General features: G+C 42.2%; 7 protein-coding genes across 7 annotated transcripts; 4 read left to right on the top strand and 3 right to left on the bottom strand.

Annotated features, from left to right (window-relative positions):
• Positions 1 to 2,429: 2,429 nt before the first annotated feature.
• F4817DRAFT_31899 (glycoside hydrolase family 2 protein) lies at positions 2,430 to 5,784 on the top strand. Its single transcript, XM_049301000.1, has 4 exons — positions 2,430 to 3,217; positions 3,276 to 3,320; positions 3,382 to 4,324; positions 4,422 to 5,784. Exons 1-4 carry the CDS (start codon positions 2,675 to 2,677, stop codon positions 5,555 to 5,557), a joined length of 2,667 nt encoding a protein of 888 aa, XP_049153515.1. The 5' UTR covers positions 2,430 to 2,674; the 3' UTR covers positions 5,558 to 5,784.
• F4817DRAFT_31922 (uncharacterized protein) lies at positions 5,694 to 6,972 on the bottom strand. The gene is made up of 4 exons (XM_049301031.1): positions 6,766 to 6,972; positions 6,649 to 6,703; positions 5,801 to 6,590; positions 5,694 to 5,737 (listed from the first exon to the last, which is right to left on the bottom strand). Exon 3 carries the CDS (start codon positions 6,273 to 6,275, stop codon positions 5,826 to 5,828), a length of 450 nt encoding a protein of 149 aa, XP_049153514.1. The 5' UTR covers positions 6,276 to 6,590; positions 6,649 to 6,703; positions 6,766 to 6,972; the 3' UTR covers positions 5,694 to 5,737; positions 5,801 to 5,825.
• A 541-nt stretch (positions 6,973 to 7,513) lies between these two features.
• Positions 7,514 to 8,655, top strand: F4817DRAFT_354837 (GLEYA domain-containing protein). Its single transcript, XM_049305575.1, has one exon. The coding sequence runs from the start codon at positions 7,729 to 7,731 to the stop codon at positions 8,449 to 8,451; it is 723 nt and encodes a 240-aa protein (XP_049153513.1). The 5' UTR covers positions 7,514 to 7,728; the 3' UTR covers positions 8,452 to 8,655.
• Positions 8,656 to 8,764: 109 nt separating this feature from the next.
• F4817DRAFT_354836 (heterokaryon incompatibility protein-domain-containing protein) lies at positions 8,765 to 10,891 on the bottom strand. The gene has a single exon (XM_049305574.1). It carries the CDS (start codon positions 10,708 to 10,710, stop codon positions 8,935 to 8,937), a length of 1,776 nt encoding a protein of 591 aa, XP_049153512.1. The 5' UTR covers positions 10,711 to 10,891; the 3' UTR covers positions 8,765 to 8,934.
• Positions 10,892 to 10,993: 102 nt separating this feature from the next.
• Positions 10,994 to 12,492, bottom strand: F4817DRAFT_354835 (acetyltransferase). The gene has a single exon (XM_049305573.1). It carries the CDS (start codon positions 11,863 to 11,865, stop codon positions 11,272 to 11,274), a length of 594 nt encoding a protein of 197 aa, XP_049153511.1. The 5' UTR covers positions 11,866 to 12,492; the 3' UTR covers positions 10,994 to 11,271.
• Positions 12,493 to 15,359: 2,867 nt separating this feature from the next.
• F4817DRAFT_321486 (inducible nitrate reductase 2) lies at positions 15,360 to 16,289 on the top strand (the record flags this gene model as incomplete). The annotated part of the gene is made up of 2 exons (XM_049301293.1): positions 15,360 to 15,501; positions 15,562 to 16,289. The coding sequence occupies 2 exons, from the start codon at positions 15,360 to 15,362 to the stop codon at positions 16,287 to 16,289; spliced, it is 870 nt and encodes a 289-aa protein (XP_049153510.1).
• Positions 16,290 to 21,971: 5,682 nt separating this feature from the next.
• Positions 21,972 to 22,955, top strand: F4817DRAFT_363589 (uncharacterized protein; the record flags this gene model as incomplete). Its single annotated transcript, XM_049306658.1, has 2 exons — positions 21,972 to 22,113; positions 22,198 to 22,955. 2 exons carry the CDS (start codon positions 21,972 to 21,974, stop codon positions 22,953 to 22,955), a joined length of 900 nt encoding a protein of 299 aa, XP_049153509.1.
• Between the last annotated feature and the right edge of the window lie 1,027 nt (positions 22,956 to 23,982).

Below are 23,982 nucleotides of genomic sequence, written 5' to 3'. Positions count from 1 at the left end.
AAAAATATTTTAATTACATTTAAATTTTAACATTATTAATTATAACTAATATTACCATTAAATTATATAAATATAATATATAATAAATATATATATTAATAATATTAAAAAAAAATATATATAATATATAATAAAATATATTAAACCTTTTACCATTATTACAATTTATAACTTTAATTTTAAATTTAATTTTTTTACAATTATATAATTTTACATATTTAAAATATAATAAATTATTTTACCTAATATATACCTTTTTATATAATAATATTTTAATATTTTTAACAATAATAACTTATATTTTTATATTATAAAATTAACCATTTCCTTTTAATATACATTAGTTATAATTATTAAAATACCATTTATAAAATTATAATATATTTGTTTATATTATATAATTTATTATTATTTTTATATTTTTTTATAATTAATTTAAACTTATATATATTAAACTTATATTTGCAAAAAAAATAAATATATATAATAATAATAATCTAGTTTATTTCGTTATAAAAACATATATAATTATTATAAAAAACAATATTATTTTTATAAAATTTAAAATTTTAATAATTAATTGTAATAATATAAAAATTTTAATTAAAAAAGTAAAGATTTTTTTTAATCAATTAAATATTTATATTATTAATTTATTAAAATTTTATATTAATTTAATTATATTAATTTAAAATATTATATTAAATAAAACACTTATTAAATATATTAATAAAAATATAATTAAACAATTTATTTAATATTTAAATAATATATTATAACCAAATATTTATATTATTATACATTATATAAATTTTATAAAAAAATATAATTTAATTATTAATATTAATATATTAATTAAAAAAAATTTATATTAATATATTAATATATTTATTTAATTTAATAAATTTAACATATATATAATTTTATTTAAATATTTTAAAATTAATATATATTAAATTAATTATTTTAATATTAAATATATAATATTAATAAAATTTAACATTTAACTCGCCATTTAATTTATTATTTAAAACGCGTTTAATAAATAAAATTTAAGCTTTATAACCAAATTATAAAAACTACATTAAAAATATTTAAATTTATTAAAATATATTTTATCTCATTTTAATTAAAACAATTTAACTAATATTATAAATAAAAAAAATATAAAATTAAAAATATTTATATTTATTAATAATATATATATTAATTTAATTATTATTAATTTTATTTTATTAAAAAATATTTAACGTATTAAATATTTTATTTTCAATAAAAATCCTTTATTTACTAAATATAATAATTTATTTTTTATATTTAAATTTAACTTCCAATTAATATATTATTAAAATTATAATTATAATAATAATTATTTTTATATATAAAATTATAACATTTAAATATAATAAATATATAAATTTATTTTTAATTAATAATAAATAATATTTATACGTTTATAAATAAAGTTAATTTTTTTATTAAATATAATAATATTAAAAAATAATTTATTTTTAATAAAAATAACTATATTTAATATTATAACCTAAATAATTTTGCTTATATTAATTATATTTTTTTATTTAATATTTATATTAAACAATATATTTTTACAATTATTATATCTTTATATTATATTAATATTTGTAATAAATTTATTAATTTAAATATTTTATAAAAATTAATTAATAAATTATTTATTATTAAAATTATAATTATTAAACCAATTAAACTATATTTAATTCCAATTAATAACTTAAATATAATTTATATAAAATAAAAAATTTATTAATTATAATATTAATAAAAATAAATTAAAAATTTATAATATTTTAGTAATAATTTATATAATTAAAATAATTTTTTTAATAAATTTAATTTTTATCATAATAATAATTTTTAATAAAAAATAATTTTTTAAAAAAAAACAATTTTTTAAAAAAAAACAATTTTTAAAAGAAAAATAATTTTTAAAAGAAAAACAATTTTTAAAAGAAAAACGGTAGTTACTTAAGCAATAATTGCTTAAGAAATAACGTTATTTCTTTAATAAATAATATATATAAAAGGTACGGTATTCTATTAAGGAACCGTTTCTTAAAACCACCCTTTGCTGCTATGGTAGTTATAGAAGGATTGGCATGATTAAAAGCCGCAGCCAAGCCTTCCGGCACTGCAGGTCTCTCTTTAACCGAATCAAAGCCTACTTGTAGACTAACAATCAAGATATAGATGCGATGTTCTGCAAGGGCCTCTAATGGTTAATATAGCTGGTACGTCTAGAACCAAGTCGCCATAATGGTTAAGATCATTTATTCTTTCGCTGGGTCTATAAATCAACGTTGCATCCAAATGTTGCATCCAAAACTATAATACGACGTCAGTGCGCCAGGTACGAGATATTCCTTCTATTATCACAGCTAGACTGCGGGGGAGTACCGAAACAAGGGTCCCACGGAGCCTGAACTGCCTTATCAGGCTCTGGAAATCTGCGAGAGGTCACTTGCATATAGCAGGCATAGCAAGCATGGTATGCACACTGCCGATAAGTCTTAGATTATCTAGGTCTTAGATTATCTAGATGTAACCGTTCCCAATGGTTTATATACCCTCTCGAGACCTACGTCTCCAACATGCTATTGATCTCAGGATCTACTTTTAAGCATTGTTAGCCATAATGCATTTGCACCAGTTGCTGCTGGGGCTCTACCTTGGCATCAACACATTCGCTGCTGCCGCACTGCTTTCTGAACCCGGCGAGGTCGCCATCATACCATCGTGGGACCTTCAATCAACGGAACGAGTCGGGTCGGATCTTGCAGCATTATCTCGACCTGGTGTAGACACGAAAACATGGCACGAAATCGACAGCTCCCGCTGTACTCTCATGGGCTGTCTAATACAAGCCGGTGTGTACCGCGAGACTGGGCTGTTCTTCTCAAACGCGCTTCGGAGCTTCAATTCCAGTCAATTCAAAGTTCCTTGGCTGTATCGAAAAGAATTCACTCTTGAACCTAGCCCCGGCAAGCGCTATTTCCATCTGCAGACTCATGGAATTACCTCGAGTGCCGATATTTACCTAAACGGCCAGGAGGTCGTGACCAAAAAGACGCAGGCGGGTGCCTATGCCGGAAATACCTTCGATATTACCAAAATAGCAAATAACACGAATGCGCTTGTAATTCAAGTCTATCCGACTGACTACAACTACGACTTTGGCGTATTTGAGCCCCTTAAACTTGCGGTTGCAATAAGCAATGACTGATTTTGCATTCTAGCTCGGTTTTGTGGACTGGAACCCATATCCTCCGGATAATGGTACCGTTCGTAGTGCCCTAACTTTTTATGGTGATACCTATTGATCGATACTAATATATTCATCAGGGGGTATGGCGAAATGTAGAAATCAAGCAGACGGGTCCTGTTTCGTTGGCACCCCTGAGAGTAACTACACAAGCCAGCTTGCCAATCGGCCATTCTAGCGCACTCGTAAATTTGAAGACTACAGCTACGAATCTAGAGGATCGCGAAGCTACTGTTGAGTTAAGAGGCAGCATCTCCCTAGAAGGCGCAAGCGAAACATATGAATTGAACCAGACTATCACGCTGCCTCCATTGGGATCTGCGGAGGTGGTCTTGTCAACAGCATTAAACGAGCCCGCGATCTGGTGGCCCAAGCAGTGGGGAAGCCAGCCATTATACGCAGGACAGCTATCAGCGTCCATAGATGGATCTATTTCTGACAGGGTAGAGCGGACTTTTGGTGTTCGCCAAGTAACAGCGGAGCTTAATGCGAACAACGACACTATATTCTTTGTCAACGGCTACCCCTTCCAGGTGGTCGGTTCTGGCTATTCCGCAGATATCTTCTTACGATGGGATAGCGCCAAGTTCACTACGCAAGCCAAGCTGATGCTCGACTTGGGACAAAACACAGTAAGATTAGAAGGTAAGAACGAGCAACCGGAGTTATACGAGATCACGGATCGACTAGGTTTAATGGTTCTCCCTGGCTGGGAGTGCTGCGATAAATGGGAGGCTTGGACGTACAACGAAGACTTGGCCGTCAAGTCAGAGTGGACAGACGCCGACTACACTATAGCGAATAAGAGCATGTACCACGAGGCTCTTATGCAGCAGAGCCATCCGAGCGTGTTAGGGTATCTAGTCGGAAGCGATTACTGGCCTGACGACAAAGCAGCGGGAGCGTACTATTATTCACTCGAAGCGGCGGACTGGCAGACGCCTATCATTGCTTCAGCTTCAGAGAGGGGTTATCCCAAGATTCTGGGGCCGTCGGGATTGAAAATGGCGGGACCTTACGACTGTAAGCGATATTCCAACCCTACCCCTTTAACCTATCCCGAGTATTATTATTCCTGGGATATGCTTGAACTGTCTGAGACTTATCATTGATATTATAGGGGTACCGCCGAATTACTGGTATGACGTTGAACCATCAGAAGACCGTCTCGGAGCCGCATTCGGATTTGGATCTGAGCTAGGCAGCGGCGTTGGGACGCCGGAAATCAGCAGCCTAAAGAAGTTTTTATCCGAGGCAGATCTAGATGACTTGTGGAAGAGCCCAAACAAGGGATTGTATCACATGTCTACGAGCGTATCATCATTCTATGACCGAAAGATCTATAACACTGCTCTCTGGAACCGCTACGGGGCACCTACTTCGTTGGAGGATTATTTGCTTAAAGCTCAGATACAGGACTATGAGGCTACAAAGTCGCAGTTCGAGGGCTTTGCATCCCTATGGAATGCCGACAGACCCGCGACAGGACTCATCTACTGGATGCTGAACAATGCATGGCCAAGCTTGCATTGGAACTTATTCGACTACTACCTGCACCCGGCTGGATCCTACTTCGGAGCAAAGGCCGGGTCCAGGATAGAGCACGTCGCCTACGATTATAATGGAAATCTCGTGTACTTGATCAACCGCTCGCTAGATCGAAAGGGGTCGAGGACAGTAACTGTTGATATCATCGACAAGAACGGCAAAACGATTCATAACAGCCAAGAAGGTTTCGATACCGTACCCAATAACAGCACAGATATTATAGACCTCACAGACGCTCTCAGATCGGTAACGGATATTGCATTCTTGCGGCTCGTCCTTTCGGATGACAAGAATGCTACATTGAGTCGGAATGTGTACTGGCTAGCAAACACCACTGACACTTTGGATTGGGAAAACTCCGACTGGTTTTACACGCCAGTCACCAAGTACGCCGATTACACAGCCTTGAACAGCTTAGGACCTGCTGAAGTCTCTGTCACAACTACGGCGACGTCGAAGCGGAGTCACTCCAAAGCAGGAGGGCTTGGGGTGGTGCTCGAGAACCACTCCTCCGTACCTGCGTTCTTCATCAGGCTCAACCTTGTTAACGGAGAGGGAGAAGACGTCCTGCCGGTGTTCTGGTCTGATAACTATGTCACACTTTGGCCGCATGAGAAGCTCGAGCTTCAGGTCGAAGGCGAGGGCGCTGCTTATGTACAGGTTACCGGGAAGAATATTCAGAAGGCTCAGATACACTTGTATGACTAGGAGGTTTGAGACTGCGTGGAAAATAGATAGTTAATATAGTTACTGGCAGGGTGGATATATCATGATTGCGAGTCTATACCAAAACTAAAAATCCCCCTTTCAGGCACATATCCCAACAGACCATAGGCTAGGCTAAGCAATTATATGCAAACAAGATTTCGCTCCAGCGATATACGATGACTGGTATATACCATGTTAGCCTCAAAGCCTGTCTCTAAACACACCGCACACGACGCAACTAACCTAGCTTCACCGTCGCCGTCTTACGTCACTTCCAGCCCCAGAACTCGCAAGGACCCCATATCGTCCTCTCGATAACATCTCGTCGCGGATGAAACCAGACTCCCGGATCGTCAGGCTCGTCCTCGTCGCGGAAAGCAAGCACGTATCCGGTCTTCTTGACAAGCTGCCGCGACTCGAAGCACACGTGCGCGAGCGGCATGCGCAGGTGACTCCTCTCGATCAGCTGCATCTTGAGCCCCTTCGAGGCGTACACTAACGCGTTGAAGACACGCGTCTCGGGGAGAGCGTACTCCCATATGATCGCCCGCAGCTCCGCGGGTAAGTCTGCAAACGTTTTTGCCGGCTTGCGGCTTGCCACTACCGCATCTTCGGGCCGGGGGTGTAATTGGTTGCTTAAACGAGCATCGTCCCCCGGAACTTGCCGTCTGGGGTCGCTAGTGTGGGTACACGATCTTAAGGCTGACGAACCGTCCATGTTTTTTTCTCTTGAAGATTTCTTTTTCGAGCTATTTTGCCAAGGGCGAGAAACGTAAGACAAGAAAAGAAGTAAGACAGACTCGCCGGCGGAACATACAAGATTATATACTGGCACTAGCTTGGGCGCTCCTCGATAGTATGAGATGCGCCGTTAATTACATACTTATTTATGTACCCCGCATATTGCAGTCGATAGTTTGCTGCACTGTAAAGAAAGCAGAGTGGTTACTTGGATAATACCATATAATATTCACTCACCTGACCTCCAGCCCGACCAACACTATTTATTTCTGAGCAATATCACGTCAATAATCTATACACTTCTTAGCTACTCGTATCGTATCTCTTTAAACAGAAATCTATAGACTTGCCACTATCCATCGTCCTAATAGATTAGTCTTAGTTAAGTACCGAGTCAGCAGTTAACTATTCATAAATCAACAACTACCTAGGTAACTCTTGGGGCCGGATGGTTTGAATTAACTTACAATACGGCCATTGTGCTTAAGTCAAGACTCGAGGCTTTCCTAGCCTACCTCATAATGACAATTCTATAGATAAACTCATAGAAAGGGGTATTGCTGAAGTTAATACATAAAAGAAGGAAAAAGGCAAAAAACAGGCGGGGTGAGAATTTTTTGTAAACGAAAGGCGCCGAAAGTGCTTCATCATCTATCGCTTAAATGGCATATAGCTCTCTCACTTCCTATGTCGATCACAAAGACCAACTGAGCATATCTTAAAAGACATAGCCAGAACACAGCAGCTGAGTTCACGAATAGCTACCTGATATGGATATCGGAGATTAAGCAAATCTTCGTTATGAATTCAATGGGAATAGTCGCTTGCCAATATTATGATAAATCAGGTAGCTACCAGCTTGAATCATTGGCGTGGTCCTGCAGGGCTGCTGGAAACGGCAGTCATCTTGCAGCTGGTGTTTTCAGCTGATTGAAAGAGCTCCCTTACGGACGCAGATCTGCAATCTGACTACGGAATAGATATGTGTTGTGACGAAGTCCTACATGCCAAGCTCGATGGCAGCTACTATGCTACTCATTAACAAGCAATAGCATCGCGGTCTTCATCAGAGCGGACCAAGTAGGACTTAGCTGAATGTTCCTATTTCGACCTTGCCGATTTCCAAATTGTCGAAATATTGATGCAGGTCAAATTTTAATTCCTAATATAACAACTAATAGTGCTACTCAAGAGTGAGAACCATGTCGCCGCCCCTTTGAATTTTCTATAGCGGTGCGGTGCAAGGTCGGACGAACCGAACGTATGCCTACGCGAAGAGAGGATATGGGAAAGAACGGTACTCGTGGCTCCCATTATTTAAACGTAGAAGAATCCCGAATGTTGTCGAAGTGGATTATCCGTCTATCTCCTCACATCTTAAACCTATACCAGAAACAAATATTCGCCCACTATACTTAAACATCGAAATCATGAAGCTCACTCTGCAAAACCTCAGCATCTTCCTACTGGCCTCCCTACCCCTGAGCACGGCCATCCTCCCAATAGAACTATGTCCCAGCTGCCCCAAGCCAGAGCACTGCAGCAACCAAGGCTGGGACTGGGCATACTACAGCAACCCCCTACGCAACGATGGTGAGAACTATCCCGGGTTCCGCGCGGACGTCTACAAGACCCGCAACCCAGTCTATTCCGGCGTAACACCCTGGATCGGAGGCCAGCTCGGCTACACGGACGCCAACCCCGATACCAGTACATTCTACGGCTCCCCCGTCGAGCTCAACAGCACGTACTTCGCTCTGAACCACCACGCATACCTGTATGCCTGCGAGGGCGGCACCTGGCAGTTTGACATCACACATGTCGACGACGTCGTATTTGCCTGGATCGGCGAAGCAGCGGTCTCCGGGTGGACGGACGCGAATGCTGACGCGAAGGCTGTATGGACGTTTGTGGGTAATGATTACCACTACGGCTCTGCCAGCGTCAGGAAGGACCTCGAGGGCAACCGTTTCCACCCCTTGCGTTTCGTCTTCGCAGATGGTCAGTGGGGCGGCGTCTTTAACCTTACTATTACCAGCCCAAGCGGCATCATCGTGCACCAGTCCGGCCGAGACAGCGATTGGATCGTCCGGTATTCGTGCGGCTTCGACACATCGGCCCCGCGCTTTCCCGACTTTGGATCGGAGTCGTGAGTTTCCTTTTGGGAGGGAAGGGGATGATATAGAGGTTCTAGCAGTTTCACGAGAGTAAGACCTTTATAGTGGAGAGTGGTTTACTCGAATCTTGGGTCGATGTTATAGGGTTATATTCTTTGCTGTAGTTACTTTGATTAGCTTCCGTGGCCGTTATATTTTGATTAGGCTCGTTATAGGTAATAATTTCATTGATATAAAATCCAACAGCATGTCCATCTGTGGAACGTTGACACTTGATCGCGGCTCTTAAAGTCTAACCTACTAAATCACGTCATCATCACCTTGCGACACGAGGTGTACTCAACGAATGAGTAGATAAACTTATATGCTTATTAAGTTAAACGGAATGAATACGCTATTTTTTCACACGCTCGCGCGGGGAATCTAATGCCAGCCTAAAAGACTTCATTGCTATGATGACAGTCGTAGTTGGGGAATCGTCAACGCTCTATTACAACAGCCATAGCTTTCTGTAACGTTTCAAGTGAGAACGAACTTCCGAGTGTCCACGTTCTCATTCTGGAGTAGTGAAAACACGTCTAGGTCGTATAGAAAACAGTCCCCGATAAGTTCGTAAGTGCCGTCACCCCTAGCTCTCAATACAAACGGGTACTTGCCACCAGGAATGAAGACCAAGTCATCACCCTCTCTCGCGTGTGGTGGTGCAAGACCCATCGAGCCTTCATCAGTGATGAAGAATTTGCGTCCGTAGGAAGTCATTTCCATCCGGCGAGCATACTTCGTCAAAAGCCAGCTGCTAGCTCCGTCCCCTGTGCGTGTCGAGTTGGCTTCTCCCAGCACACCCGCGCCGTACTGCCCATACCACTCATGGAACTCATTCGCTGACGGCGATATCGACGGTCTCGACTCTCGAATATACGGGGTCTCGTCTTTTTCGATTAACAAATCGGTACGATCGTCTCCAATCAGAGTATCAGCAAAGGCATCAATGATAGCCTGCGGAAATCTCTTATAGCTCAGGCTCAAAGCGAGAGCCTCCCATTCGGACAATATCGAATTAAACACTTTGCCGCCAACAGCAACGCTTGCTCCCAGCTCACTTCCTGTTTTCTCGATTTTCTCGATGAGACGTCCGTGGATCGCCAGAGCGCCATCGAGTCGAAATTCAAACCCCGGGAGTACCAGGGTTGGATAATGAATGGAATATGTTGCCGACGCGCTGAATATCCTTGGTAAAGTACCTATGGGATTGACTATGCTGTAGTCAGGAACCCACGACGGAAGGCCATCGATGGGTTTCTTCTGCGATCCTAGCCAGTGAAGGATCTCGAGGGTTTGGCTCGCTTCGATGACCTTCTGCGTGAAGTTCCGGAAAAGATGAATAAGATCTTGCCTATAGTCAATAGGAATATCAAACTGTATACCTGTATCTAGTACCAAGGCGCTGAATATCTTATCCCTAGGGTCGTGAACCCGACCATGCCGGTTCCAGAGGAATACATCCCTCAACGGTACAAGATTACCGCGAGAGAGTTCCCAAAGGTGACGTAAATGCGTTCGACCATCTGGTCCTTCTAACGGATGATAGTAGTCCCCAGCCCCTAAGAAATCGGTACATCTCATCAAGTCCGGCCATTCACCCTGATGACGGCCACATAGGATATTAGCCTTACTGGTTAAAGCGAGCTCTTGAGCGGATTGTGTTCTGTAAAACCACGACCTGCGAGATAGGTTATGAAAGGCATCCTTCGTTTCTCCCCGATATCGACACCAATTGATATGTCTATGTTCGCGACACCTATCGAGATGCTCAAACACAAGGTGCGAGTTATTCTTGGCGTTCCCAATCCACGCAAGGAGGCCTGTTGCGCCTTGGTATATGCCCTTTAGATAAGAGGGCTGAGTATTCTGATCCGTTTTATTCGGTTTCTGGTTGATGCAGATAGCATCCAGCCAAAGGAATCTCGGTTGATCCTCGAATCTGACTCTGCGCAGTGCTACATAGGCCTCGGACGGGGCATCAAAAGTCTGGCCGTTTAGAGATATAGGCACTTGTGGCCCTGTTGAGCTTTGCCAGTCGCAAGAGAGAATCTCATATTGGTGATTTTCGTTGCTGTTCACATGCAAGAGTTTGCATCTTATTGGATCCTGAGGAAGAGACGGTTCAAGTTCTAGAAGCCTTATGGCGTCATCTCGTAGATCATCATAGTGGAATTGGGCCCCAGTTTCCTCAACCCAAGGTATTATTTCATCAGAGAAGCTAGCGAGGTGGTTAGTTGACTTTGCTGCCGCCATCCCGAATTATGCTTCTCTGATCTTATTTGATAAAGGCAATCTTAGTGCGGGTACGAGTGTTGCTAAAGTTTCGGTTCTGATTTCGATGACGAATTGCTCTTATGAATATTTGTCTATTGATTCGTATTGCCGCGGGAAGTTGATCATTTTAAGTTCGTCCTGCGCCCGGCTTCTATTTGCAACTGTGTTAATTCATATAACGTCTTTGTAATGAGCGGGGAAAGCAATCCGACCCCTGAACCTCCTGAGAATTTTCACGTGACAATCGACGTTTCACCCTGAGTAAATCATTCATCTGAATTGTAATTGTTGTAATTATGATCTATCGGACTGGTCTGATATGTAGAAATTCATCGTCGTCCATTTGTGCGTTGTTCAGCTATGGAGATGCTGCCACCATAACGCCCCTTTTAGTGATATGTACGAGTGAAAACTGCCACCGAATGCCCAAAGTCTTTTGTATGTACCAACGCCCCGTCTATGTATGCAAATCCGCTTCCTTTCTATCCATGTCTCTATGCCCGATGTCTAAAAAGAGGAGGCATGACTGACTCAAATCAATCACAGGCTTTTTACCAATACCCAATCCGTCTGAATGCAGGTTCCGGTAGCGAATTCCACAGCGCCTACCTTCGAGTACCCTAGCCTCTGGTAGAGTCGTTGTGCGCTCTTGTTGTACTCCCAGACGGTAAGCCATAGCTGCTTGAAGCCTTCAGACCTGGCCTTGTTCTCGACGACAGCGATGAGTTTGCTCCCGATACCCTTGCCATGGGCTGTGGTATCTACGTAAAGCCTCCGCAGCTCGGCGTGCGAGGAGGGATCTCCCTTTAAGGATGAATCCGTAAGGCCGCGAACGAGCTGCACAAAACCTAAGATGGAGCCCATTTCATCACGGGCGACAAATGTGCTGATGTTGTTCTCATGCGAGCTTATGATATCCGCCTCAATAGCTTCTGACGAGTACGTCTCTGCTAAAAAGTCTGCCAAGTCGTCTTCTGGGACGGAGAAACCGAAGGTTGCGGTGAAAGTGTTGGCACCGATCAGAGCTATCGCTGCCGCATCAGACGCCAGTGCGTCGCCGATGGTCACCTCGCATGTCTGCTTCACCTGGACCTCGGTGGTGGTAACAACTGATGCCATTTTCGTGGACATCATGCGAATGCGAGTCGTGGCGAATGATATAAATGACAAGATGACAAGGAGATGAAAAGGAAACCGCAACTATACTCGAACATGTAGATTTGACCAGAATACGAGTTGAAAAGGAAGCAGAGTGTCCTAGGGGCATCTTATATTGAACCGATCGAACTTAGCTTTATTTGGTTCAGGGTATCCGGTTTTCGGGACTTCCAAGGCTCCATGTTGGCTATATCTATGCCATACATATGATATTTGCGCGCCCTTCGACTTGTCAATATGACCTAATTCGGAAAAACAAAGCCACGCCTGGATTCCCTGTCTGCCTGTGTGGATGGTACCTGTAAACGTATTTTAGAACAGCGTCAACATGACTCAACGGTACAATAATTCTTATGCTAGTATTATATGCATATTGACCGGCATATTTTATGATAGAAAGTCTGCTGCGCCTCGTGTAATCACTGCCCAACGTTTGCCCGTCTTACAAGATCATCTTGGCGGGTGCGAATGTAGACACTTGTTGGTGACATTTCGCAAGATGGGCGACATTAGATCGGATAATAAAGAGAGCGAAGCATCACAGAACCATATTCGCAATAGAAAGGTTGCTGAGGCTTAAATCCTATGTAGGTCATAGATGTTGTAAAATGCAAGGTTCCTTAAGCTCTAATTGAACCACAATGCATATGACCCTAACTGGAAGCTTACAGGCTAATCGAGGTACCTCGTATAGAGGGGTCGTTATGGTGGACCATTAGTGCAACTGTGCCAAAATCAAGAAAATTGGTTGCACTATGTCTAATAAGGTAATAGTAACATTAGATGTACAGTATAGGCTCGACTATTTGCGCTGTATACTTTTTACAAAGTAATATATACATACCTTTTCTTAACCTTATACTACAATAACCTAACCAATATTTATTTAAAACTTTTTTTTAAAAAAACTTAATATTTAATTATAAAATAACGAAAATTTAATTTAAATTATATAAAATTTAACTTAATATTAATAAAAATATTAAAAAAATTATATAATTATATAAACATTATAAAATACGAAATATTATACAGCCATTTTTTCCATAAATTTAAAAGATTAATTAATAAAATTAAACATTAATATCCGGGCTATTTTTTTTATTTATATATATAATATATAACATATTTAAATAATTTTACGAAAATAATAATTTAAACGTTATAATTAATATTATTTTATAACTTTAATTAATGCGAAAATAATGATTTAAAATGCATTTAAATCGGTTTTTTAATTATTATGTTATAATAAAATCAAATAATGTTTATTTAAAAAAACAAACACGTGATACTTTTTAAAAACACTTTAATAAAGTCATTTTAAATAAATTTTAAATACTTTAATAATAATATAATATTTAATACATATCGCATAAACATGTAATTTAATCCATTATTTTTACATTAATTATAATTATATAATAATATTAATTATAACGTTTAAATTATTATTTTCGTAAAGTTAATTAAATGTGTTATATGTTATGTATATAAAGTAATTAAAGATTAAATTAATAATGTAATTTTTTAATTTAATTGGCTGATGTTGGAGATTAGTGGGGAGGATAGCCCGGATATTATTATTTTGTATATAGCGTACTGTGCACTTAGCGTTGCTTATTATATTACTTTATTAGACATAGTGCAACCAATTTTCTTGATTTTGGCACAGTTGCACTAATGGTCCACCATAGTCGTACTCTTTACTTTCACCTTTGATTGTCTTGTGATATCATTCTTCATCACCTGTGCTCTCCCGTATCTGAGCTGGAACGAGCTGACTTCGCGATGCGATCAGCCTCGATACCCGAGCCAATGAGCCCGCTCTAGGCCATAAGGCTGGTAATCCTCGAACCGAGAGAACCAAGTCCCCCTAGCAAGTACGTAAACGGCACTAGAACTTTTGGACCGCCCGTTACTTTCCTCGAGTAGACGCCGCGGATATACGCAACCTTGATGACATCGTCCTCGGCGATAGATCCCCAGTAACCCCTTAAAGTCTTGGCGAGCCTTTTAATACCAGCTTCTTCGCGGGAGCTGAGCACCAACAGGCGTCCCCGTGCCGTGAGCTCGGAAGTAAGTGGTATGTACAAGTCCAGCATGCGCCCGAGGATTCGGCATAGTTACACTCGGCGTCTTCCCCTTCAAATTGATACCCGATCCGCGGACGATGGCTCTAATAGTGTCTCCGTCTCGAATAGCGTCGAGACATCTTACTACCAAGACACCACGCCTTCCCCACGACCATATCAATTTGCTCAATCACCAAATGCGCGGGATATGCCATTCGGGCTAAGCATATGCATGGCAACTAGCTGTGGGAGAAAGTTCGGATGAAGTATAGCAGTCATATTGGAACCCCGCCGCCCCCCGCCGCAGAAAGTCGTGTATCTCATAGGTTGGCTGGACCTAATAGTCGCTTGTCATACTCCCTACATAACAGCCCGTTGCCGATCCCGCTATCCTATCCGTTGGCATCCCAGCTAGTAGCGGTTAAAGTCCATGTTAGTCCAGAGGATCTCGAATTTTGCTAGTTCATCAACTCACCGTTTCCAAACACCTCATATGCCACTTCTAATAGCAGCCTATTGGCGAGGTCGGCTCCCACTCCGCATTCACAGATGCATCGTCGCATGAAACCCACCTTTTAAAGTGATTTCCTTACGGCTCAACCCCATCTTATCGGATAAGACTATGCGCGGCATTCGTGGTATGATGTGCAGCGGGATCTGCCCGTTCTCACTGCAGCTGCAGTCATCTTTTCAGGTCTTGGCGTGAACAGCTGCGGTGCGGTCTTAGGCTTCGATAGTGGGGGTATATAGAATAAGGTAAGTAAGAAGCAACAAATAGATAATAAGAATTTAGGATAGCAGAAAGGGGCAAAGATCATGGGAGTATGGGGGTGTTGGTTTTTAACTACCTAGGTATTTTATATATTAAAGCCATCTCATAACTACGTCCTAAGAAACTGTAGCACAACCTTTGTAATATTGCTTCTTATCATGCATGGTGAATATGGCGTATATCTCTTGAAGTGCCAATAGGCTACACTTGTCCTAATTAGAGTGTGACAAAAGTCTGATTTGTTGAATAAAGTATGTATCTATTATATATCCCGTATCATAATCAAGTGTAGTCTGCGCTTTAGGAGACGCAACTGGCGGGACAAAAGTAATTAAAACACCGAAGATGGTGGGCTCGGAAACGGCTACGTAGGTGGCAAATCCCGTTTTGAGGCAATCTAAATGGTATCTGAAAAGACTCGAAAGAGAATATGGTGGCTTAGAAGCAAAATTTGGAAAGAGACAAACACCAATGCCAAAGGGTAATGAACTTTACTGCCCAGAAACATTTCTACATCGTTTCCTTCGAACATATCTTCATATTACTTTAGCTACTTTACCTCCAGAACTTCGATGATAGTCTTCGGCAAATGCCGTTATAACGCTTTGAGTCTGCCAGCCACAATGAAGAGAGTATTAGCCTTACACGGCGTCGGCTCCTCCGCGGAGATTGTTAAGGGTCAACTGGCTCCACTGACAAGAGAGCTGGGCCCCAGATACGAATTTGTCTACTTGAATGGAGTGGCCGAAATAGAAAGGGGCCCGGGTGAGTTCATTGATAGATATGTCGGGCTCTACGAGTTCTCTTTTGCTAACAAGCCATTAGAAATAGCGCCTTATTACCAAGGGCCATTCTATTCATATACCACAGGCTACACGGCGGCTGAGATTCGAGAAGCTCTCGACAACCTCGATCAATTTGTGAAAGAAAATGGCCCCTTTCACGGAGTGTTTGGCTTCAGCCAAGGTGCCTCTATGGCTGTCTCATATTTACTCGACTATCAGGCCCGTGAGCCTGAGACACAGCTGCCCTTTGAGTTCGCGGTTTTATTCTCTTCGGTATCAGCCTTCTCGCCTAGTAAGACATGCTACGAGTCCATCGTAGAAGGTCTTCTTAACCGAGGCTTTCGGGCAATTCAGGGGTTTCCCAAGGCAGAATTCAATGAGCTTACTAAAGCCGAGCGAATCTTCGCCGAAAGCTTAGCTCTAACGTTCACAGTAGGCAACCAGATGAGCTCATCTACAGAATCAATCAACTTTTTCACACGGCGGAACCAAGAAGCTATCCCCCGGGTTTTACATCACTCTTTAACTCAAGACCGCATCGAAATCCCAACGGTCCACGTCAACGGAAAAGGAGATCTCCCTGCAATAAGTGCGCAGTCAAGATTGGTCTGCGGTCTGTGCGACCAATCCTTGGCTCGCGTATATCATCATTCAGGAGGTCACGGTGTACCTACAGAACTCTTCGACGTGAAGACTCTTGTAAAAATGATAGATTTAGCTAGTCTAGAGGGAGCAGATCGCCGTGCGCTACACCAAGGCCCGGCGTGAATCCCGCTGCGTCAATTTTCGTAGCTACCTCCCACGTATCTCGTACAAAGTTGAAGAGCTCGGGGGAAGAGCATACCAAGAACAACCAGCCTAGATATAATCCATACTATCAACAGGGTGTCTAAAACATAATTAAGTGCCCACATATCTGTAGCTTGGGTACGAAATATGTCCACAGACCAAAGATCTAGTAATACAGTTAGCCTTCCGCCTTGACAGCATCATGTGTGCAAAGGCGACATACGTGGCTGGCCGGTGATCCTACTTTAAGTTCACTTAACGCCCCTTTCGCGACGCTAGAATGACTGGCAAAGTCAAAGTCAGCAGCCGCGTCGGCACCCACTGCTTCTTGCAATGCATTTAGATTTCCAGGATGATCGTCCAAGTATCCCGAGACGTTATAGACTTGAGGCGGTTAGAAGGTAGATTCCAAACAATACGAGTTAGCGAAGTCACCTTTTCCACGAATTACCAGCCAATAATCGCCGGAAGTATTGTGCTTAGCAATTTGCGCTAATATGCATTGTGCTAGGTATTTCAACCATAGTAGCTAGTCTAGATACGAAGGCACCTGCTTGGTTCTAACATTAATTATGACAGTAATTCTTTACTGGGACTCACTATTTTGGTTCAAAGCTGATTGCATATCCCTTTTCGGGTTACTTCATGTCGCTTACGAGCGCTGTTTATGTACAACTTAGAATCACAACTACATCACGAGGTATATAATAATTCCTGGAAGAATCCGGCGTGTTGTTTATCAACTAATAACCTTGCCTTGCTAATTATAATCGATTCAATAGCATAGTGAATAAACAATTCATATTTCCAGGCAAAGAAAACAGAGGGGTCGCCGTCATTGAGGTATCATCTTCCGAGCTGCTCATTGGCTTGAAGTATGACATGGCAAGCGCTTTCGTTATCGCTAGTATTCAGAGTAAGATATTGCCGGCGGTGATGATAAAAGGACTTAGCTAATGATAATATATAGGTAGCTATATATTTCCACAGTTTCAATGGTGCTAATGCTAACACTATTGAGTCCATATTGAGTTGACAGAAAGACTAGGCATTCACTAGATATGGAAGCGTCATCGAAATTGTGAGCATGGGAACCGCCGCCTATCTAACGAACGACCCGCGAATCTCCTAAATTCTGTGGGAATGAATACTTCATCAAAACCACCTCGGATCTATACCACTCTCCAGGAGGGTGGGTAATACCAGCAAACTGATATTATCCCGACTTTCCAAGCGAGTCATCAGACCAAAGATCATTGGGAAAATCCGCACACGTTCGATCCCGACCGTTGGTCAGACAAGGCGGCGAACAAGAAGAGGCATCGACTAACCTTCACTCCCCTCGGAGCGGGACCTCGCGTATGTATCGGATACGATGTAACGCTTCTCGAGACCAATCGATAATTTGGTCTAGAGATACTCCTACGAATATGTTAGCAAGGAGCCGGTAGAATATGGCCCAGAATTCATCTTGATCTGTCCTCTGAACTGCTATATCAGAGTACGCAAGATAACCAGTTGGCCTGAAATCAAAAGCGCCCGGAGCCGCCAATGTGTAAACGGCTCGGACAGTGCGAATGGGAACGAAAATTCACGCTCTTCATTACAGACAGGTAATTTCGGTTTCCTCGAAATTTTTTTTTATCTGTGTACGATAGCAACATGATTTTACCACGCTGATACGTATAAATAATAATTACCATTTGTCAGAGTCTTTGGAGTTTCAGCTTATTATCAACTCGAGCCCGGAGTCTTGCTTACCTAAGACCCCGGAGGCCGGTTCTCTTTTGGGAAATTTCCTAATCAGGACAGATTCGTAAAACGGGACCCCCTATTCATCTATGCGAGTTTAATCGTCTAGGTAGCAATCCATATAAGTTGTCTTTGAGATGTGCTTTCTGTATCGAACCCCCTTTCTGGTACGGACAATGTCGATCTCATGAATCCTAGGATAAAATAAGTGGTGATACAATGCACTTGACTTCGTATTAGACGCGACTCAAATATTCACGATCATTCCTACATACCGCATCACCTACAGGCTGCAGCCACTCTGTCAATCACAAATCCATCTGTAAAATGTGCCTCTCTTGGGCCGACTAGGGTCTATTAAATACGGACACTTCGAATCCTTTCCTACCTATACATCGATCCTACGCAGATGCGGCCCCGATGCGACCCTCGAAGTCGGATAGCGGCGAGCAAAACCAAAAGCAGGATGCCAGAGTTGAAGAAGCCGGGAGTTCTGATGGTCTTATTGTGTCAACTAAATTATCGCCCCGCCCTGTTTGTAGGAATACGATCAAGAGGTAACACGAATCCGTCGAAAGATGGAGAACTATGAACCCAGTTGAGATATAATCCATAATGTAGGTCGGAGCTCTTTGTCTTGGGTGTTTCGGCGTTCCTGGGATCATCCACAGTTTCAAAGTATGACTCAACTTGCGATCAAAACCTGGATATTATGTTGACGCGTCGATAGTGGCTTCTTGTCGTCGTCTCCCTGCTCGCCTTATTCCTAACGTACCTACGATCCGCCGGGCAATTTCCAATATCATTAGCAGAGTCCATCTCGCAAACGTCATTCTTTGTCACCTTTGCCTTCGCCTTGGAAAACTCACACTCCCCCGCCCAAAGCTTACGGATATTTCTCGAATAAGGGCCCGACAATGGTGCCAAATCTTCGTGGTTGGCTCGAGTATAGATATCCATCTTAAGAAAAGTTCAAATTCTTGCACTGGATGCTTAATAGAACTGCTCACTCTTCCTATCATAGGGGAAATTGCTATCCACGGTTTATGCTTGGAATTATATTCCAGCTTATTGGTGATGTGTTGATGTGTAAGCGAGAACTACCCCTTTTTTGTCAAGTATAGACTAATCTCGAGGCATGTGTACACGAATAAAACTACTTTAGATATGAGGATAGATAGCTATATTGCAGTTATTCTCGAAGCTGAGCTAAGTGAATTCCTAATAGCCAATGCAAGGTTAAACCTGCCTAACCAACCCGCTTACATCGTTGACTATACCCACTCAAACGTTACGAGTCGCCACTGGCATGTTTCCGGTGTGATCTGGGAGATCTTCATCATTCTTCCCTGACGCCATCAGCAAGTAAACGCCGGCTGCAGTTGCTGCAGTGGAGATGGTACACGTGCGGACTCCGGACGGTATTTAATTCTAGCCTGCTCATAATTGATGCCAATATTATTATATACATGCAAGAGTAGCCGAGGCGGATTTCGTACTAGGTACGTGCAACAAGTCTCATATTAACCAGGAGAGCCTCTCTACCCATAATGAATCTGCGCAGGGAAATTTAGTATCTCGTACAGTACGAGCTAGACGCTCTACATTAGGTATTCCATCTGAATCTATCTCAATAATGCTATTACGCCGTCCATGAAATGGCATGTTTTGACTTCTTTTCAAGAGAAGACCACGCCATTAAGTGCTTATTATGCATAGATGCTACGCTAGAAGGTTTTCCCCGGCACTACCAAGACATTTAGAACAGAACGCTTGCAGGTAGTATCAGTAATCCCGTCTCGATCAAGTCCATAGTTTACCACCTAGGTAGCAACGAGGCTAGATTTCCACTTCCAACCTTATCATGCCACGCGAAAGAATAGAGGGTCCAGACCAGGCAACAGCGGTAGGTAAAGCATCCGAATTGTCAGTCCACGCCGAAGAAGTTGAATTGGGGAAACTGACTTGCCCAGCCAAGATAAATTCATTCCGAGCTCCGAATTTTGTTTTCTCGCTATTGGAGGGTATTAGTTCTCGGTTCAAGATTGCATAGACTATGATAATCGTACGTTGGCGCCGTGAATGAATCATATCGCTGGAGGCAGTATGAGTTACAAGACGCTACTGCAAGCTTAACGTCCAATAGTAGAGGAGGTAAAATTGGAGGCTCGATAGATAGGTCTGGATTGAGTCTTGCCAAGTAGTTCCTGGGTAAGGGTCCTCAGATCTTCAACTGTATGTAATCATGATAGAGTTACATCGGGCTGTTAGACTTAGATTAGGGGTTGTAATCCAGCGATGAGCCCTTACAACAAAGATCTAGGTATAAAGAGGTATATACTATTCATGATAATTTTGGACTCCATTACGCCGCGTAGATATCGTAGAAGCTATCGTATTTTTATAGAGAGTTGCAACCGAATCGTCACTCCGGGAGGTATGAATATCTAGGTGTAGATTAAGTTTTAAACTCCGCAGAGCGATGTGACGGCGTAATGCACAACAAGAAGTATTAACTTGAGGTTGCTCCCCGGGGTTATCGAGCAAATCTGACGATTGCTGCATTTCATTCCTACCCTAGGTACACAGTGGCTACCAAAGGTACCTAGAGAGGAACCGGCAAGGTTGATGGTAACCAAACACATATTCAGAACCCAACAAGCCGTACAGGTTGAATAGGGCCTTCCGAAGTTAATTTTAAACATCACTAGATCCTCTATCATGTAGAATATATCCTCATTTTTATCTTGTTTATTCTTTTCCCGTCCCATGGTAAGCTCACAAGAAACAGAAACATCTCTGAGGTGGGAGTATCGGCAATCGCCTAACAATTAAATCGGTCGGCTTTGGGGGACGCACAAGGCCCTCATCCCTTATCCTGCAGCCTCCGTTGGGTTGTGTTACATGAATATGCGCAAATCCCGAGGCGTTTTCGGCGTCTGACGTGACCACTAGAGGTACGCAACAAGCCTATGGCGTGTGAGGCACTTGGCATCTTCATTCGTATGGGTCGCCATTATCGTAGATCTATAATTCTCACTGCCGAGGAATAGTAAATCCGATCAAATCTAATAATTCCTACGACTATTACTTTTATAAGTTGATAGTAATAAAATCAGAGGTCCTGTTATTTAATTTTTGTATTACTTGCTTAGGTTAGATAAGTAGCTGTGCTTACTTATAGATGAATTCTATATGCAAGTATTCGGTTGAAAATGTACGGTTCCGAGCTACATACCTAGGCAGACATGCTCCCGATCAATGAGACGCGTTGCCTTTTATTTAAGCATAGAGTGTGCTCTATAAAGTATTAATAGTGTCTATAGCCTTAATTCCGCCCTTTTCTGGCAACCTCGGTTTAACCCTTCCTTATATACCTTTGGTCCTGCTCGCAGGTCTGTTAGCTAGCTTTGGGTACCTAGGTAGTTATGTTCGGTGCATTTAGATATAACGAAAAGACGAAGGAGCATGATCATTTCAACCTGCCTGATCACCAGTCGTCCCCCGTGCAGGAGAGGGAATATACGCGCACGGCTTGCGACTTATGCCGCGCGAAAAAAGCAAGTTGATAAACTTATACCCAATGGTTCATAGTAAACCAAGACCAGCTAACCAAATCATCGTATACAGGTAAAATGCAATGGGGACAAGGACGAGTGCGACAGATGCATAGCTTCCTCTAACATCTGTACATACACCTTAAGCTCCGGCACAGGTCCTGGTAGAAAACGATTGCGTAAGGCGTCTATCGCCACAAATACCAGGTCAAATAAAAGTTCAATATCACGAAGTCGATCCCCTCGCCATCCCCAGCGGAAAACAGCAACTAGCGGGCATAAGAGCGGCAGCAATACACCTAGAACGAGCCAGCCTATCCCGAGCCCAAGAGAACCCATAACCACCGGCACGATGATCGAGAATTCGTTTTCTAGTCCATCTGATTCCGCTACGACGATAGGATGGTCGGTACCCGATTCGGAGATTCACCATTTACTGAACTTACCAGCAGATATGGAGCCCTTCGCTAGTAATGAATTCGAATTTTCTCCAGGTAAGCCCTCGTCAACTCTATCATTGCAATATACACCTAGATAGAGTCGTGAGCGAAGTTTCTGTAACTGATAGACTTCAAAAGGGTTCTCTGCACCTGCGTCGTTGTCACCTGACGATCAGTCGCCAAGCGGATTACATATGGATCAGGCACCATTATCGGACAATTACTCGTCCCTACTCGGTCTGCATTCTTCTGGGCCCATAGATTCAGCTCCTATTCTTCTGCCACCCCCACCTCCACCTACAAGGACGCAATCTGCGCAGGGCCTGACCAACAGCAGCCACAGCTATGAACCTTTGAGCACGCCCACGACCTCCAGCAGCTTGAGCCCGGGTCAGAAGTGCGGATGCTTGTGTGCCCTGCTGTACGTGTTTGAAGATACAGGTGTCCAAATTACTTCCAGCCGAGACGTGGCAACCGATACCCTCTTCCAGTGCCTACAACGAGGCATGCAAGAATGTCAGGCCATGTTGTCCTGTCAAGAATGTGACACGAGAGTCAAAAATCCAATACTTCTCGCTACGCTTGGCAACCAATTAGTTGCTATCGCGCGCGAGCTTGTCACTCGATTCATACAGTGCCAAACTGGGGAAGCCGCCCCGGTAGTTTTCCAGTTCGGGCGTTATTCTATCAAAGGCGCCGGCATGCAGACCCGCATGCTGCGAGACATGGTTGCATTACACGTTCGGGATTTATATGGTTTATTGGATCGTTCTAAACTTAATATTGACGCTATCCCTGGGCCGTTGTCAATATTAGAGAACGCGAAGCTCGAAGTCAACAAACTGCACGAAATACTATCACAGAGCTTAGAAAGTATAAACAGCAACTATAGTTGATGATATTTTATGTAATAGAACTACCTCTCAGTCTGGTACTGTATACGTGGCGTCTAGTTTTAGTCTTCTGGTTGGGTCGGTACTCGAATAATCAAAGCGAAGCCAATTCTATCATAAAGCAGACACTCTCGTCTAGTTTTGCGGCTGTAACGGTAGGGATGTTTCAGCCAAGACGGACATAAGAGTTTCCCCTTTTCGAAGCAGTATTGAAAACCACGTGCAACTCGGTTGTGGTGCCGGTGGTGAATTACAGGTGGATGTAACTATTGAAGGGATAAAATTCTTTTCGAATAGGACCGGTTTGGTAAGCCCGAAATTATAGCCCATAGAAGATCACAATATCTATCAAAGAGTTTCGAAGGTTTCTATAAGCCAGCCCTATTCGCTAGTTACCGTATCACCAAGCCTCTTTGAACTTGGGAGCTGAAAGCCTGTATATAGTCGTCAGACCGGCCGAGGTTCATGATTGTAGCATCCACATCTGCCTAATACTAACGGGACGCATGGCACGATACGTGACACAGCATGAACGTGAGCACTTTGATTAAATTTCCTATGTGAGACCTCCAAGTTATTAGCTAACCCCGAGAGGTATACGCCAAAGAACTCCAATGAACCCCAAATTCCAATGTAGATTCCTACCCTGCAATCTATTTTTGCAGCTCCTCCACCGGATCGCGCCGCAATGACTGATCTCTCAGCCCACATCAAAGCTACCGTAGCATCTAGACGCTGTCCAGTGCTTAGCCCAGTTGCGCATACGACCTACGAGCCCTGCCGCGGTCCACGGAGACGACAAAGTTCTTTGAGGTCCACCGCCTATGCGAGGCTAGTGCATGACATCCAGCTTTCAGCTACACACGTATTTCGCCGGTCTGATGGGAGAAGGGGGAGGGAACTAGAAGCGATCAGCTCTACACGATACTATACTATATTTACGTGATAAAGAAAGTAACTCGCGGATTCCCAATAGAATTCTTCGTATCTTCTATCTTGATAGCCTACTAGTCCTACATTGGGACTACAA

The sequence above is a fragment of the Daldinia loculata genome (assembly GCF_022478755.1).
Source record: "Daldinia loculata strain CBS 113971 unplaced genomic scaffold F4817scaffold_119, whole genome shotgun sequence".
Lineage (NCBI taxonomy): Eukaryota > Fungi > Ascomycota > Sordariomycetes > Xylariales > Hypoxylaceae > Daldinia > Daldinia loculata.
Note: the sequence above shows the minus strand (reverse complement) of the source record. Positions and strands in the feature narration are given on the sequence as shown.

Coding starts and splice junctions, on each gene's coding strand:
- F4817DRAFT_31899 (XM_049301000.1), top strand. CDS start 2,675: ATGCATTTGCACCAGTTGCTGCTGGGGCTCTACCTTGGCATCAACACA. Junction 3,321..3,381: donor ATCCTCCGGATAATGGTACC/GTTCGTAGTGCC, acceptor TATATTCATCAG/GGGGTATGGCGAAATGTAGA. Junction 4,325..4,421: donor AATGGCGGGACCTTACGACT/GTAAGCGATATT, acceptor TTGATATTATAG/GGGTACCGCCGAATTACTGG.
- F4817DRAFT_31922 (XM_049301031.1), bottom strand. CDS start 6,275: ATGGACGGTTCGTCAGCCTTAAGATCGTGTACCCACACTAGCGACCCC.
- F4817DRAFT_354837 (XM_049305575.1), top strand. CDS start 7,729: ATGAAGCTCACTCTGCAAAACCTCAGCATCTTCCTACTGGCCTCCCTA.
- F4817DRAFT_354836 (XM_049305574.1), bottom strand. CDS start 10,710: ATGGCGGCAGCAAAGTCAACTAACCACCTCGCTAGCTTCTCTGATGAA.
- F4817DRAFT_354835 (XM_049305573.1), bottom strand. CDS start 11,865: ATGATGTCCACGAAAATGGCATCAGTTGTTACCACCACCGAGGTCCAG.